The sequence below is a fragment of the Pseudophryne corroboree genome, chromosome 1 (genome assembly GCF_028390025.1).
Source record: "Pseudophryne corroboree isolate aPseCor3 chromosome 1, aPseCor3.hap2, whole genome shotgun sequence".
Lineage (NCBI taxonomy): Eukaryota > Metazoa > Chordata > Amphibia > Anura > Myobatrachidae > Pseudophryne > Pseudophryne corroboree.
In genome coordinates this window covers 967,776,910-967,794,858 of record NC_086444.1, presented here as the reverse complement: position 1 = coordinate 967,794,858, position 17,949 = coordinate 967,776,910, and the positions used below count along the sequence as shown (strand labels likewise).

The window sequence follows — 17,949 nt, the reverse complement described above, 5'->3', positions numbered from 1 at the left end:
GGTTTCTAATAGAGATGAGCGCCTGAAATTTTTCGGGTTTTGTGTTTTGGTTTTGGGTTCGGTTCCGCGGCCGTGTTTTGGGTTCGAACGCGTTTTGGCAAAACCTCACCGAATTTTTTTTGTCGGATTCGGGTGTGTTTTGGATTCGGGTGTTTTTTTCCAAAAACACTAAAAAACAGCTTAAATCATAGAATTTGGGGGTCATTTTGATCCCAAAGTATTATTAACCTCAAAAACCATAATTTACACTCATTTTCAGTCTATTCTGAATACCTCACACCTCACAATATTATTTTTAGTCCTAAAATTTGCACCGAGGTCGCTGTGTGAGTAAGATAAGCGACCCTAGTGGCCGACACAAACACCGGGCCCATCTAGGAGTGGCACTGCAGTGTCACGCAGGATGGCCCTTCCAAAAAACCCTCCCCAAACAGCACATGACGCAAAGAAAAAAAGAGGCGCAATGAGGTAGCTGTGTGAGTAAGATTAGCGACCCTAGTGGCCGACACAAACACCGGGCCCATCTAGGAGTGGCACTGCAGTGTCACGCAGGATGTCCCTTCCAAAAAACCCTCCCCAAACAGCACATGACGCAAAGAAAAAAAGAGGCGCAATGAGGTAGCTGTGTGAGTAAGATTAGCGACCCTAGTGGCCGACACAAACACCGGGCCCATCTAGGAGTGGCACTGCAGTGTCACGCAGGATGGCCCTTCCAAAAAACCCTCCCCAAACAGCACATGACGCAAAGAAAAAAAGAGGCGCAATGAGGTAGCTGTGTGAGTAAGATTAGCGACCCTAGTGGCCGACACAAACACCGGGCCCATCTAGGAGTGGCACTGCAGTGTCACGCAGGATGTCCCTTCCAAAAAACCCTCCCCAAACAGCACATGACGCAAAGAAAAAAAGAGGCGCAATGAGGTAGCTGTGTGAGTAAGATTAGCGACCCTAGTGGCCGACACAAACACCGGGCCCATCTAGGAGTGGCACTGCAGTGTCACGCAGGATGGCCCTTCCAAAAAACCCTCCCCAAACAGCACATGACGCAAAGAAAAAAAGAGGCGCAATGAGGTAGCTGTGTGAGTAAGATTAGCGACCCTAGTGGCCGACACAAACACCGGGCCCATCTAGGAGTGGCACTGCAGTGTCACGCAGGATGTCCCTTCCAAAAAACCCTCCCCAAACAGCACATGACGCAAAGAAAAAAAGAGGCTTTTTACTGATATTTGGTGTTTTGGATTTGACATGCTCTGTACTATGACATTGGGCATCGGCCTTGGCAGACGACGTTGCTGGCATTTCATCGTCTCGGCCATGACTAGTGGCAGCAGCTTCAGCACGAGGTGGAAGTGGATCTTGATCTTTCCCTAATTTTGGAACCTCAACATTTTTGTTCTCCATATTTTAATAGGCACAACTAAAAGGCACCTCAGGTAAACAATGGAGATGGATGGATTGGATACTAGTATACAATTATGGACGGGCTGCCGAGTGCCGACACAGAGGTAGCCACAGCCGTGAACTACCGCACTGTACTGTGTCTGCTGCTAATATATAGACTGGTTGATAAAGAGATAGTATACTCGTAACTAGTATGTATGTATAAAGAAAGAAAAAAAAACCACGGTTAGGTGGTATATACAATTATGGACGGGCTGCCGAGTGCCGACACAGAGGTAGCCACAGCCGTGAACTACCGCACTGTACACTGGTTGATAAAGAGATAGTAGTATACTCGTAACAACTAGTATGACACTATGACGACGGTATAAAGAATGAAAAAAAAACCACGGTTAGGTGGTATATATTATAATAATAATACAATTATGGATGGACGGACTGCCTGCCGACTGCCGACACAGAGGTAGCCACAGCCGTGAACTACCGCACTGTACACTGGTTGATAAAGAGATAGTAGTATACTCGTAACAACTAGTATGACACTATGACGACGGTATAAAGAATGAAAAAAAAACCACGGTTAGGTGGTATATATTATAATAATAATACAATTATGGATGGACGGACTGCCTGCCGACTGCCGACACAGAGGTAGCCACAGCCGTGAACTACCGCACTGTACACTGGTTGATAAAGAGATAGTAGTATACTCGTAACAACTAGTATGACACTATGACGACGGTATAAAGAATGAAAAAAAAACCACGGTTAGGTGGTATATATTATAATAATAATAATACAATTATGGATGGACGGACTGCCTGCCGACTGCCGACACAGAGGTAGCCACAGCCGTGAACTACCGCACTGTACACTGGTTGATAAAGAGATAGTAGTATACTCGTAACAATTAGGATGACACTATGACGGTATAAAGAATGAAAAAAAAACCACGGTTAGGTGGTAGGTATATAATAATAAATAATACAATTCTGGTCGGACGGACTGCCTGCCGTGTGCCGACACAGAGGTAGCCACAGCCGTGAACTACCGCACTGTACACTGGTTGATAAAGAGATAGTGGTATACTCGTAACAATTAGGATGACACTATGACGGTATAAAGAATGAAAAAAAAACCACGGTTAGGTGGTAGGTATATAATAATAAATAATACAATTCTGGTCGGACGGACTGCCTGCCGTGTGCCGACACAGAGGTAGCCACAGCCGTGAACTACCGCACTGTACACTGGTTGATAAAGAGATAGTAGTATACTCGTAACAATTAGGATGACACTATGACGGTATAAAGAATGAAAAAAAAACCACGGTTAGGTGGTAGGTATATAATAATAAATAATACAATTCTGGTCGGACGGACTGCCTGCCGTGTGCCGACACAGAGGTAGCCACAGCCGTGAACTACCGCACTGTACACTGGTTGATAAAGAGATAGTAGTATACTCGTAACAATTAGGATGACACTATGACGGTATAAAGAATGAAAAAAAAACCACGGTTAGGTGGTAGGTATATAATAATAAATAATACAATTCTGGTCGGACGGACTGCCTGCCGTGTGCCGACACAGAGGTAGCCACAGCCGTGAACTACCGCACTGTACACTGGTTGATAAAGAGATAGTAGTATACTCGTAACAATTAGGATGACACTATGACGGTATAAAGAATGAAAAAAAAACCACGGTTAGGTGGTAGGTATATAATAATAAATAATACAATTCTGGTCGGACGGACTGCCTGCCGTGTGCCGACACAGAGGTAGCCACAGCCGTGAACTACCGCACTGTACACTGGTTGATAAAGAGATAGTAGTATACTCGTAACAATTAGGATGACACTATGACGGTATAAAGAATGAAAAAAAAACCACGGTTAGGTGGTAGGTATATAATAATAAATAATACAATTCTGGTCGGACGGACTGCCTGCCGTGTGCCGACACAGAGGTAGCCACAGCCGTGAACTACCGCACTGTACTGTGTCTGCTGCTAATATAGACTGGTTGATATTTAAAGAGATATTAGTAGTATACAACAATACTATACTGGTGGTCAGGCACTGGTCACCACTCCTGCAGCAAAAGTGTGCACTGTTAATTAATATAATTGTACTCCTGGCTCCTGCTAACAACCTGCAGTGCTCCCCAGTCTCCCCCACAATTAATTATAAGCTTTTAATTTATACATTGATGACTGTGCAGCACACTGGGCTGAGCTGAGTGCACACAGACTGAGTCACACTGTGTGACTGACTGTGCTGTGTATCGTTTTTTTTTTCAGGCAGAGAACGGATATAGCAGAGAGAAGTGAACGGATATATTATATTAAATAAAAGTTAACTAGCAACTGCACTGGTCACTGACTGTGGTAAACTAACTCTGTCTGCGACTCTGCACAATCTCTCTCTATCTAATCTATCTATCTCTATTCTAATGGAGAGGACGCCAGACACGTCCTCTCCCTATCAATCTCAATGCACGAGTGAAAATGGCGGCGACGCGCGGCTCCTTATATAGAATCCGAGTCTCGCGATAGAATCCGAGCCTCGCGAGAATCCGACAGCGTCATGATGACGTTCGGGCGCGCTCGGGTTAACCGAGCAAGGCGGGAAGATCCGAGTCGCTCGGACCCGTGAAAAAAAAAGTGAAGTTCGTGCGGGTTCGGATTCAAAGAAACCGAACCCGCTCATCTCTAGTTTCTAATACATGATTTATTTTTATTAAAACATTAATGCAAAAAAACACCTGGTTTAAACAAAAAAAGGGTTGAAACAAAAAAAAAGCAGTTTTTTTCCAACCCTGCAAATATTTATGACTCTACAAATAGCTATAAAATATAAGTTTAGGTATACTGTATACAGTAAACTGTAGTAACTTTATAGCATTTTCATCTATGTAATATGAACCTTATATTATATATAAAATGAATTGGTATGTTTGTTTGTATTTTTGTCTGTCTGATTATGCATTCGGACAACCCTGCACAGATTTCGATGAAACCAACGTAAGATGGTCCAGTTGAATCCTGGCCAGGTTTTAGTGGGTTAGGGATTCGGTCGGACCTCCTGTTGATGTACGCTGGGCAGAACTTTGACCTGGGGAGCCTGTTCTGAGCCTTCTACTGGATGGATTTGGAAGAAAACTTCACAGAGTGATAACATTGGATCCAAGAAGACATACTAAAGGGTTGAGGTCTTGGTCGGACCTCTTTCAACACACCCATGAGGTGCACACCAGACAGAACTTTGACACAGGGAGCCTGTTCTTTGCCTTCCAATGAATGGATTTGGATTAAAACTTTAATAAACTGCAATAACTGACAGAAATAACCATAAATCAACTAAAATACTGTAACTGACAGAAATGGAGGTGGGAAGACAAAAAATATTGTGTACACAAAAGCCTTGGAGAAGAAAATAGATAACAGAAGGAAAACTTTAAACCCATCTTGCAATGTAAAAGTGATTATAAAACTGAACAGAAAGGAAAGCTGTGGATCCAGGCTACTGGCGACACCCCTCCCCCACCCCCCCAAAAAAAAAAAGACACTGGGAAGCCACCTCATGTGTGTGCTGAAAGAGTTGCTAAGCTGCAAATTATTTTTTAAATGATGACAGTTACATCCAACTCATTGATAACTTAAAGATTTGAACCTGGGCAATGCCAGGTACTTCAGCAAATTCAAAATATTTGTGTTAAGAGTGTACCAATATACCGTTCTTCTTGACAAGAATTTCCAGACAATCCTGCTGTCCAATAAATCTAACTGCCATGCAGGCACTTTGTCATATGATGAGTCATAGATCTTGAGGTGTGGTTTGACATTTTGATTTAACTGATGCACCACAGTATACAACTTGAGTATAGAAGCTGGCTGAACCTTTCACCATTCTGCTGATAAGCAAATATCGATGATTGGTGATCAGTCAGGGAACCAGGGCATTTCAACATGTTAAAAATCCCTGACTTGCAGATCCCAACCATTTATTGGTCAGAATTGCAATTTAGAAGTATGAGCCCCTATACCCAAAGGATACATACTTGTCAGATAAGCAGCAACCCATAAAAAAGATAGAGTGCATGCCCACTATTGAGACATTGCCTGGCTCCTATCTCTTGGATTCAAAGCTGACTGGGAGCAATTCCTGATATGAAAAGGAGTCTTCAGCAGATCCCATGTACAGCAGTTGACCTATTATGTCACAACAAGCCTATCCCGGGATTGATAATTTTTAATCCAGATATCTAGGATTTACAAAAACATCCCGTGATTGGCCTCCCTAATTCTTTTGCCAGCCTTCTGGACACTCTAGGATAATAGTTGAGACTCCAGGTTCCTAGATCACTTTGAAGTCCAAGGTGAGAGAGATCCATTTGTAGACCCAATGCTAACCAACTATTTTGCTTGCGACTTTCTGCAACCTGGCTTGTGAGCAGCTGCACCATATAATATAATAATAAACTATTGGCTTGAGACTATTTCTCTAATAGTTAAGCCCATATCATCAATAGTGGCACTATATTAGACTGTTTGTCAAAGTCCTCGCCACATAAACATTCCACATAGGGCCTATAAGGTTGGCTAGAATCAAATAAACATCCTCCATAGAGGTTCTACTATAATTTGCTCTTGCATGTTCCATTGTAGTTTGGACCATGATATTGGACCTCAGACCAAGGTTTTCTCACAGCACATATTTAGCTACTCAGCTGTATTCACCTGGTGAACTGAAGGCCTCAAAGTTAGGTAGTGGTGAGTGAGTACTACTATAACAAGTGTAATTTAATATCACATTGCATCATAGCCTGCCTCTATGTATATACTGTATAATTGTATTGGTGGCTGCATAAACTGAAAATTTATGGTGGGTCACTAAGGACCTTATTCAGAGATGGATGTAGATCATTACATACATAACCAGATCTGCATCCATTTCCTCACATGCTAGGAGCCACCCAGCACAGGGCAAGGAAGCCCAGCATGTGTGATGGGTCGCCTCCCGATGCGTAGGCAATTACATTGCAGGCTCATCGAATGAAGGTTGAACCCTGGCAGCACAGCCTGGCTACACTGTCAGACTGTCTGCCACCATTTTTTTTAAATTGGAGTGTCTGCATGTGATATCATGCATCTGCCCCAAAATTGCTCCCAGCATGCCCCGTTCAGGCCACCACGCCCCCACCAAACTGCGTTGCCGCCCAGCGAATGCCCGCTGCTATCATTCATTTTGCGCCCGCATCCATCCTGGATGCGGCTGCAAGGAGAAGGGTAGCACACATGCACTGGGCGTGCATGAACCAGATAGACACGCCCACTGCGTATGGACACGTGGATGCGCCCATCTCTGAATCAGCACCAAAAGGTGGAATTATTTGAAATATTAACAGAATTTTATGTGCATTATTATTAAATTTTTTACTTGCGCCCAGTAATGTGAATGCTAGTACAGGTTGAGTATCCCATATCTAAATATTCCGAAATACGGAATATTCCGAAATACGGACTTTTTTGAGTGAGATTGAGATAGTGAAACCTTTGTTTTCTGATGGCTCAATGTACACAAACTTTGTTTAATACACAAAGTTATTAAAAATATTGTATTAAATTACCTTCAGGCTGTGTGTATAAGGTGTATATGAAACATAAATGAATTGTGTGAATGTACACACACTTTGTTTAATGCACAAAGTTATAAAAAATATTGGCTAAAATGACCTTCAGGCTGTGTGTATAAGGTGTATATGTAACATAAATGCATTATGTGCTTAGATTTAGGTCCCATCACCATGATATCTCATTATGGTATGCAATTATTCCAAAATACGGAAAAATTCCATATCCAAAATACCTCTGGTCCCAAGCATTTTGGATAAGGGAGACTCAACCTGTATCACCAACTCTGTACAATATGGTCTTCCCCAGATTCAGTCATTCAGACATTTGATGAGCTAATATGTTGTAATGTATCTCACTAGAATTAGTCTAAACCTGATGCCAGAGACTGGTTACTCGTAAAGTAAGAGACATGAAGACTGTTAATAATGTCAGCCCTTAATCTGCTACTGTACAGTCTCTTCAAAACTGTCCTTTGAATTACTGTGTTATAACAATTAACAACAAAATCTCTGATTGATTAGGATAACTACAGCCTTCATTAGGCAGGTCAGCAGATCCCAGAGGAAAAGGTTTTGCTTTCCCTTTAACAGATATTTATGGAATGATATTAAAATTTTGGACAAGAAAGACTAAAGTTTCCATCCAGTAGACAAGCTTATCTGACCACAAGTTCAATGTTTAATACTTTGTGATACGGTACCTAGAAATATACAGAATATAGTAAATTGTACGTAATAACTGGACTACATTCAAAGAAGATAATAACACAAATACAATGTTGTGTATCACTTTTTGGCACCAATTATATTATATTAAGCATTAGTCACAGCTAGTGAGGTGAGTGTTAAAGCTATCATATACAAATAGAGAGTTAACAAACTGACATGGACACTAATGAAGATTTTCAAAGTGTGTTACAGTTTTACATGCCAGAAAACAAGCTACACATACCTCTAGATTTTCTGCCGTGGATATAGGATTTCCCAAGTGATTGCCATGACGGTCTGTACAGTTCTTCTATGTCCAACTGCCACCTATCTGGCTCAAGGTATCTGATTACTTCTTCCACAGTCCCAAACCGAGAAACAGTCTCACTAAGTAAATCTAATGGCAGTGCTGATGGAGGGAGCACTGAGGGGCTGACTGGTTCTGCTTTTTGCTGTAAATGAAGAGAAAAAAATGAGAATGATTACGTGACAAAGTAGCAAAGTAATTGTAACCACATAATTCCTCTAGTTCATGGATTGGTAACTCTTTCAGGTGTGTGCAAAGAACATACATTGGGCTGTCTTTTAGGGTCAACATGCGCTTTGGCAGCTCAGGTAATGAATGGCCAAATTCATCAACACAGTAATCCTTTATATAAAAGGCAAGTATCCCTAAAGGATAAATTGTGTTTAATGCTCTATACATACTACTCATCATATATACAGGGTATATATATATATATATATATATATATATATATATATACATACATGTATAGATATATATATAGATATATATATATATATATATAAATACTATTTCAGAATTAAACAGGGAACAACAGATAATAGATACTTGACAGATAATGACCGCACCCAGGGCCGCCATCAGAGGGATACAGCTAGTGCATATGTACTGGGCCTGGGCTCAAAGTAGAGCCCAATGCTTGCTGATGATCTCACCTGTGAAGGAAGCAGTTTGCTGTCAGAATGATCAGGATGCTTTGGGCCCCCCTGTCAGTGTCTAATGTTTTGCTGCTATGTGGGAGGTGGGGCTGGAAAGGCAGGAAGGCTCCTGTATGTACTGGAGCATATATGCATAATCAGTTACATACACCTTAATATAAACACATACATTTCTCAGTAATGTCATAACTGGGACTCACACCCATGACCTCTTGCACTGCAGTCAGACACCTTACAAATGGTTCTTTCAAGTTAAGTGCATGAATGTGGAATAAGAGGATTGGTATACAAATCCCTTGAATGGAGTGTTCTGAAAGTCAGTGTGGGTGTCCTATAAATGTATGTCTAAAATATCATAACGTGCTTGCTGTGGGTGCTGGGGCAACAGGTTGGAGGCTGAGAGGGGGCTGATAAGGGAGGCCCAGTCTGTTGCATCTGTAATTTGTGATGGCAGCCCTGAATGCACCTCTTTTATTACACGAGGATGGAAATACATACAATAACCATATCGTTTAAATATCTTTCTCTGACTTTTGGAATAGTCACATTTCCGCCAATGATAAAGTGAACTATTTGCTTATTGATCCCCAAATAAAAATAGATTTTCATTTAATTACATGTGGGAAATAAATTCAGTGAAATTTATAAAAATGTTGTTATAATTCCTACAAAATGTAACACCCAAGTTACAAATTCTAATTTATAGAACCATTACATATGGTACACATATATTATTTTATTTCATCTAATGAACACACTGTACTACTTAGTATTATTTTAACTGATGGCAGGACTAAAACGAGGAGACAAGTGTATGAGGAAGATGCCAAGAACAGTAAAGTATATTGGCAGATCCATCATGCAGCCATGCCTTGAACAGAGAGGGGATTTGACACGATCAGCTATAAAGTTAATAGCTGCTACTATGTAATTCTTGTACATTATGGTGAGAGGGATAGAGTTTGGATGTAGAGAGATGATGGATCCAAGCTATTATTCTCAAATTTAGACTCCCTCCAAGCCATGGAATGTCTTTTCCAGTCCTCTTCTCATTTATAACACCAGTGACATTATCAGGAGTCAATTCAATAAATACTTTGATGTTATTAATGTGTAAAATAGAAAGCTAAACAGGTCATTGTGATTTCTTCTTAAAATATATCATACAGTATAAAGTAACTAACATTTACATAGTAACAAGTATCAGTAACCATCAACATTTGCCAGAGAGCCTCAGTTGACATTAGGTGTAAATCCAGAGCTAGCATATGCAGTTTGGGAGTAAATGTAATGGAATATACAGACAGGTTTGGAGCTCAACTCTAAATGCAGCGTCAATATAAAAGAGACCAGGATTTGTGCGATTTGTGCAAAAGCAGGCAGTAACTCCCCTACATGGACATAAAATCCACCTGAAACCCTTCCATTGCAACAATCCTGGTGCTGGATTTGCTCCTAAGTGAGGTCCAAAATGTGTTAATAAGGCACATGCCGAAAGGCATCAAGTATATCGCACTCAATGGTTTATTATTACTTTAATCATCAGGAACCAAGCCACATGCTCTTACAGAGATGAGCAATTAATTACCTGTTGAGTCTGACATCTCTATATGCATTTTGAAACATAATCTAATGTTGTAATGTGAACAGTTTATGTTTATATTATCTAAAATGATCTGTACCTCATACAGTATATTGTATGAACACCATAAAAATATCTAATGATAAATGAATCATGATATAATGACACTTTACATTAATTAAAAAAAAATAACAATTCATATTAAGCTGTATAGTAAAAGGACATAAATATATCATTAGCATACAAAGTCAGTCACTGTATAACCCGAAAATTCAAACAGAATATAAATTTAATAGGTATCTCTGACAAACCCAGGCATGGTTAATGGGAACAGACAGCTCAGTGCCCCCTACTGCACTTGTACCAATCCAGTTGTTTACAGGGTCTCCTTTATGTCAACTCAGTGGCGGCATAAGGGGAGTGCGGCCCGCACCCGGGTGTTGCCCTCATTGGTGTAAGGAGCCAGGTGCTGCAGTGTAACAGTCTCCTGTAGCACCTGGCTCCTGTCATAGATGAGGAGCCGACAATACAGGAAGACTGTACATCTCAGGAGATGCTGGACACTGGAGTGATGATCTTGGGATCCCCGTGAAGCCACGTCTCTCTTATAATGCCATGCCCCCTTTATGTGTGGCCATACCCCCTCTAATCATAGTGAGTGTGCTTCCGGCTCACCGGAGATCCAGAGTGCACACCGGGTGTCACCACACTGGGTGAAGCATCTGTGTCAACTAGAGTATATTCATTATGTTTACAAATCCATTGAAAGTATGTACAATAACACTTATTGTAGTTATGTAATAAGGGGCTGATTCAGGGGTGAGAGCAAAGTTAAAAAGGAGCAAATGTGCACCTTGGTAAAACCATGTTGCACTGTAGGTGTACTGAAGTAGAATTAAAATATGCAGCAGGATTGAAAGTTGCAAAGGAGTGTGTCCTACGTAGCTTAATGCCACAGAAAATGTCATTGTAAAGATAGAACTGCCCAGTATTTGTGCACTACAGTACATGCAATAGCTGGCAGCATTTTAGCGGCTAGTATCCGCTTGGATGGTCGACCATGTTATGGACGACAGTCATTAGGTCGACCACTATTGGTCGACATTGACATGGTCGACATGGACACATGGACCAAGCTTTGTTGCAGTCTTCCAGGATTTGCTGAGTCACCTTTCCATGCTATTACCTCACTGACTCACCCTGTCTGTCTGCCCCTCCCCTCTAGACTGTAAGCTCACACAAGCAGGGCCCTCTTCCCTCTTGTGAGCCACCTTTGCCCACACTGGCATCAAGCCTTTAGGCACAGCAGGCAGCGCTACGTCTGTGGGTGCTGTGACTGTATAATGTATAAAACAATGTCTGTATAGCTTGTACAGTATTTCATGTTCTGCAATGTTTTGTACTGTAACTGTTTTGCTTTTTTCCTCTTGTTTTGTTTGTACTGTTTATGCTGATGTAATTTGTAAGGTGCTGCAGAACTCTTGTGGTGCCAATTAAATAATGGATGATAATAATAACAACAACAACAACAACAACAACAACAGATATTCGCCTTGGAACATACAAGGCACATGCCTAGCACAGCTGAATAAGTATATTATTTTATGGTCATTTTATTTATTTTTATTCTTTTAATATTCACTGGTATAATGGAATATAGGAATTTGGATACAGGATCATGACTGCAGTATGTTTTACCTCAGGGTGCACTTATGCTTAATGCTATGAGATGCACCAACTCAATATATGCCTGGTTACCTTGATAATGTGGTAATGACTTGATTGATGCACAGTGAAAAACATTCAAGAATCGTTGCTTTAGTGTTTGCCATCTCATTTTGTGTACATTCAAGATCAGAGAGTGTTATATGGATCACGCATCTTGTAGATGTATTTTGCTACATTTACAAATCTCCCATTTCCTGTGCTTTTACTGTGGCTCTCACCTGGAATATTAGGAATGTTACAGATTCTAAACACACCACAAAAAAAGTACAATGACAGTCCATGTCTATCAGAAAGGCCCCCAACCATTATCTGCTGTGAAAACAATACCATTATTTGAATCAGATACATTTGGAAGCTATCCAGGCGATGCAGTAAAGTCACAGTGATAAAGAAGATGCACTGCTATGCTTGTCGGCTCCTGCTGACTTGCTGAGTAATGTGTACAACGTCTGCCGACTTGCCAAACAATTGTCTAGAACTGTATTTTTGTTTTACACCGCTTTTTTTTATTGGGGCTGTGTTCCGTCCTACATTACTATAGTAAGAAGCCATTGTGAAGGAACTATTGAATTGTACAACCTCATTGTTTGACACAGATATTTCACACTGAGAACATTCTATAGAACATGTTCTATTCATTCCATTCCAGAGTCGCCAGGACATTTGAAAAGATATTCTACTCAGCATCCAGTACTGTACTTCTATATTCTGTTATAGGAGAGGATTTCAGGTTTATATAGAAAGCACTCTTGTCACAGAATTCCAGATGAGATGCTTTAGACTCCCGGAACATTCCCATGTGAGTTGATAAGGCTTAGGAAGTAGCATTGGCTGCTCTGCTGAAGCTTAAAACATTTTTTAATGAACTGAAATGCATATTTATTAATCTATAAAGGATGTGGGTATTATTTTTTTAAAGCATTACATTTCCTTTGAATTAAAGTACTATTATAATTAGACTGTTTAATCAGTGCTAAAAAAAAACAATTTTAAAGAGAACATTATATACGTTATCTTGCACAGTTTACAATAATTCGAAGTACATAAAACATGTTCTGTCACTAATGAGAGAATGGCATTACTGATTACAGAGATTACATATAATATAATTATAGAAAACGGTCACGTTCTATTACCACTGGGATGCAATGTTAAGCTGTAGATTGCTAATGAATTTTATTATTATTATTATTATTATTATTATTATTACTACTACCAATTTTGGATCAATTACACACCGCTGTAAGATAAACATAGTTTACAAACAAAAAAAATACATTGGTAATACAAGAATACTATACAAAATGTCATAATATTTCCTCTTTATCTTTTAATAGATTTCAAGTAGTACTTAATGCCAGCCTTTGTGGATTTATTTTAAATCTTGAACAAAGTTTTATTAAATTGCATGCTAGAAGCAAAACATATGTACATCTAAATCCATTTTTTGCCTATATTTTTTGTTCATGTAAAACCCACCCATATCCCTCTGTACCTGATTTATAGGAATTATGGGTGCTAAATAGCTGGTATTTTAAAAGTAAAAATGTGTGATAGGGCAAACGTACTGTCAGGGCCGGTGCTAGGGTGTTCGGCGCCCTCCTGCAAACTATCAATTTTGCGCCTTTCTACAAATACAAATGTGAACGATCTCATCCTTAGAGCTGTAACTACACATTTTGGAGCCCCTCTCCCCCCCCCCCCCCCTCAAGATCCATAAACATACGGTCATAAAAAAATTACCTAAAATATAGGGGCGTAAAATAATTATGATGAACAGTAGTCTCCATTATTCAAAATTACACCACACAATAGTACCACTTACATACATTACGCCAGGTAGTGCCCCTTATATACATTACGCCAGATACAGGCCCCTTTTACATATTGCACCAGGTAGAGCCAATCACACATTATTCCAGATAGAGCATCCTTTTACACACTGAGCCAGGTAGAGTTCCCTCTTACACTTTGCGCCAGGTAGAGCACCCTTTTACACATGCCACTTCCCCCGGCAGGGGGAAGAGCCAAAATTACAGGGGCCACAGAATAGTACCAATTCACATTACACTGCACAGTAGTGTCCGTTACTCACATTACACCTCACAGTAGTGTCCGTTAGTCACATTATACCACACAGTAGTGTCCGTTAGTCACATTACACCGCACAGTAGTGTCAGTTAGTCACATTATACCACACAGTAGTGTCCGTTAGTCACATTACACCGCACAGTAGTGTCCGTTAGTCACATTACACCGCATAGTAGCGTCCGTTAGTCACATTACACTGCACAGTAGTGTCCGGCTGGTCGGCCTTGAGCATGTGCAGAGGTGAATGCAGATCCGGCTGCGTATGCAGCGATCTGCGTTCATCTCTGAATTACCCCCTATGCCAGGTACAGCCTTCATTCCCTCCACAGTGCAGCCCCGGTACCTGCAGGAGGTCCCGGCTCGGGCGCTGCTGATCCTCTCCCTTCTTCTCCGGTTTCTCGCAGGCTCCGTTACTCCAGTGGCTCTGTAGGATGTTGTCAGTGACCCCGAGAGGGGGCGGGAGCGGGAACTAATTACCCGGGCCTGGGACTGATGGAGGGGCCCGGAGGGGCCCTGGTTCCCTGCACTCCCAACCCCCTCCCACCTTACTGGGCATCAGCAGCTCTCATGTTGGCAGCACAGCACATGCTGCAGTATGCTGTGCTGCAGTGGGGCAAAGAGGCTGCTGCTATTGTTATTGTTCCTGTATGGGTGGGTGGGGGAATTGTGATCACAGTGATCACACTCCCCCCTCGAATTGACCCTGGCTGAGGGGCTCAGGGGCTGAGTGCTGGGGGCTCAGGGATCAGGGATTACACCTACCCTGCTCTGTACAGCCTAGACTTTTTTTTTACAATGATTTTTCCCATAAGGGGCGTGGCCACGTCTCCCGCGATTAGGCCACTCCCCCAACCCTCTAGGTAGCTCGGGAATGGCAGCGCCAGATGCGCTGTGTGTAGGCTGAGGCCAAACAGGCACACACTGCGTGCACACTTTCTGGGGAGGAGGGGGAGCCGCCGCGCTGCAATCTGCCAGGGTCACTAGGGTGACAGGTGCAGCGGCAGCTGGCAGCAGCAGGGATGCAAAGCAGGGAGAGGCTGAGCGCCTCTTCAGTTTGGCGCCTCCCTGCACTGCATCCCTTTGCTGAGCGGCTAGCGCCGGCTCTGCGTACTGTATATAATACCCCTTTCACACCGCCAATGCCGGATCCCACCCGGGAATTGGAAACGGGTCATTCCCGGGTGGGATCCGGCATTAGACGCTGTTGCTTGCTTCCCCAACCCGGCAATATGCTGGGCGGGTTTCCATTGGGGCCGGGGGGCGGAGTCGGCTGCGAAGGCGGCGCTGGGAGATGTGATCATCTCCGCGCCGCCTCTCCTTGTTGTAGTGAATGGGTCCCAGGTCACATCGATCCGGGAGCCTGTTTATAGTGCCATTGATCTGGTATTTAACCCGGGAATAAAGCACGAGCCAGGTGACCCGGGATTTCGACTATGGCGCTTTCACACCGCATGCTGACCCATGTCGACCCGGCAATATGCTGGGTCGATACCGGGTCATTTGTGCGGTGTGAAAGGGGTATAATAGGGCTGAAATTCATACATACAGGAATATACAGGACAGGAGATAGGGAGGTGGCAAACAAAGGCAGGAGACAGTACTGTCTGTTACCACAGCACATTCAGTCCTAGTGCCAATAGCAAATATGGGAGATCCATTACATACAGAATTGTACCATGTACCCTAGCCTATTAGAAACTGACCCAAACCCACCCATCATTTAACCCCATACAGCCTCATTCACAGTCATCATTAACCCCTCCTTCCTGAACTGCCATTAATACTAATTCTCTGTCATTAAGCACGGCATCAATCATCATTTTAATCCCTACATTGTCAAAAACCTATGTATTATACATCATTATAAACCACTCAATTCTGAACTATTATTAACTAGTAATTGTGATGTGAGACATCTTGAACACATTTACAGATGTAGCCATGCCCAGCTAGTGTGCCTGTGACCAGGATGCACACGTGTATATGCATGTTGATAGGAATTAATGTAGCGATTGCCGGCTGAGAATAGTGGCAGACTAGCGTGCCATGCTGTATTTCTGCTTTTTTCCAAGTTCATTGCTTATATTTTTGGAGAGTTTAGGGTATACTTGCCTACTTTAGATTTCTCCTCTCCGGAAGAAGCCCAGAGAGGAGACCTTGCAGGAGACTTGGTGGGTGGGGCCTGGCTGTGACATCAAGCCCCGCCCCCACAGCAGAAAACGTCGCAATTTGCAGATCCGTGGGAAGGGGCCGGGGCTCAAAAGACGCAATTTGCATCATATTAACCCCTTGCCCACCCCACGGACCCACGAATACAGGAGATTATCTCTCCATCCTGCCCACATCACTAGGGTGCGAGCAGGATGCGGGAGACCTGCCTACTCTACCCAAAAAAATGGGAGCCTCCCGCAGCTTCCGGGAGAGTAGGCAAGTATGGTTTAGGGTAATGCAACTGTGCTAGTCTTGTGTCCACTCCAGCTGCTTTGTCTTTACACTGGGGTGGCTATACATTTACATAATACTGCAGATTTTACAAATGCAGCCCTGTCAGTGGTTCACTCATGCCTTATACATTGTTTGATTCCTCCATTCTCCTACATTTGTACAAACACTGAGCTCAGCATGACTGGAGGGCTTGATAAGCGCTTGAGGCACATGGTGTAACTTTGTAGTAACAGTATCATTTTTGTCGTTTATTTCCAGAGTGGCTCTTCAAATTAACAAAACCACCTGTGAAAAAGTGGTGTGTTTGGGTAAGGTCGGACCACCTAATACTATTTATTCTTCAGGCTCATCCATGTGTAAACTGGATTATTATTATTAGCTAATTAGGATGTTCACAGCAGTAGAAGATGGGAGTCCTGCTCTTTTGGAAGGCAGTGTCTGGCTTTACACTGTGGTTTAAAAGGTGATATATATATATATATATATATATATATATATATATTTTCCCTACTGACCAATGTTCTCAACACTATAATAACAATTCCCCCTTTAAACTGCTCAGGCATGTAATTGCATGAGCATAATAATTTTGTGTTCTCATACAAGAAAAACTAACTACTAATGTATAACTACCTACAGTAATTTACTGCAGGCTAGTTGATGCCCTGGGGCTATCCAATTAGCCCTGAATGCAGCCCGACACTGAGGACCTGCTGAGGTCCTGAAACCATACATCCCCCCTCCCCGATAATTGCAATGTTATTGCAATCGTGGCAGCAAAGACACTTATGGTCAAACCTACAGAGTTTGCGGGAGCGTGCATACTTAGTGCTCCGAGCATTCACAGGCAGCGGGAGTAAAATGCACCTGATGCCGCATATTAAAAGGGGGGTCTCGGCTGCACTGTGTGTACCGGGTAGCAGGCAGATATGCACCCATTACCGTAGTTATGTGAGGTCTTAGCGGCTGCAGTAATGGGTGTATGCGTAAAACACGCAAATTATAGCACAACAAAGGACTGCTAGTGGCATGGTCGCGATCACGGCAAAGCCATGCCATGCTGCAATTTTTAGTAAAGATGTATGAGGACATATCTGTATCACAGATCCTATGTGTTTTCACCTGAAAACAGGTAATTTTTTGGGTGGTAAAATTGACTATAATTGAATTGCCTAAAAAAAATAATTGTGGTAAAGTCCCATATTTACCAGCTGAAAAATTACCAAGGACAATTGAATTCCCCCCTTTATATGAAACAAAAAAAAGACAGATCAGTGAAAGCCATAAAATGATGTAAGATCAGATACTCATGTGGGTGATAAAGAACAGAGCTTTAACCATGCCAGGCCTACATTCTATTCTTATGTCAGGATGTAATTAAATTATTGTACTG

At 42.1% G+C, this 17,949-nt stretch overlaps 1 protein-coding gene across 2 annotated transcripts in view; it reads right to left on the bottom strand.

The window, feature by feature from the left end:
- Nucleotides 1–17,949, bottom strand: part of PDGFC (platelet derived growth factor C) — a 396,071-nt gene that overhangs the window by 19,439 nt on the left and 358,683 nt on the right. For both annotated transcript variants that reach the window (XM_063920487.1, XM_063920488.1), the window contains exon 5: nt 7,989–8,196. In XM_063920487.1, coding sequence (XP_063776557.1) covers nt 7,989–8,196 — 208 coding nt within the window. The remainder of the gene's footprint in view (nt 1–7,988; nt 8,197–17,949) is intronic.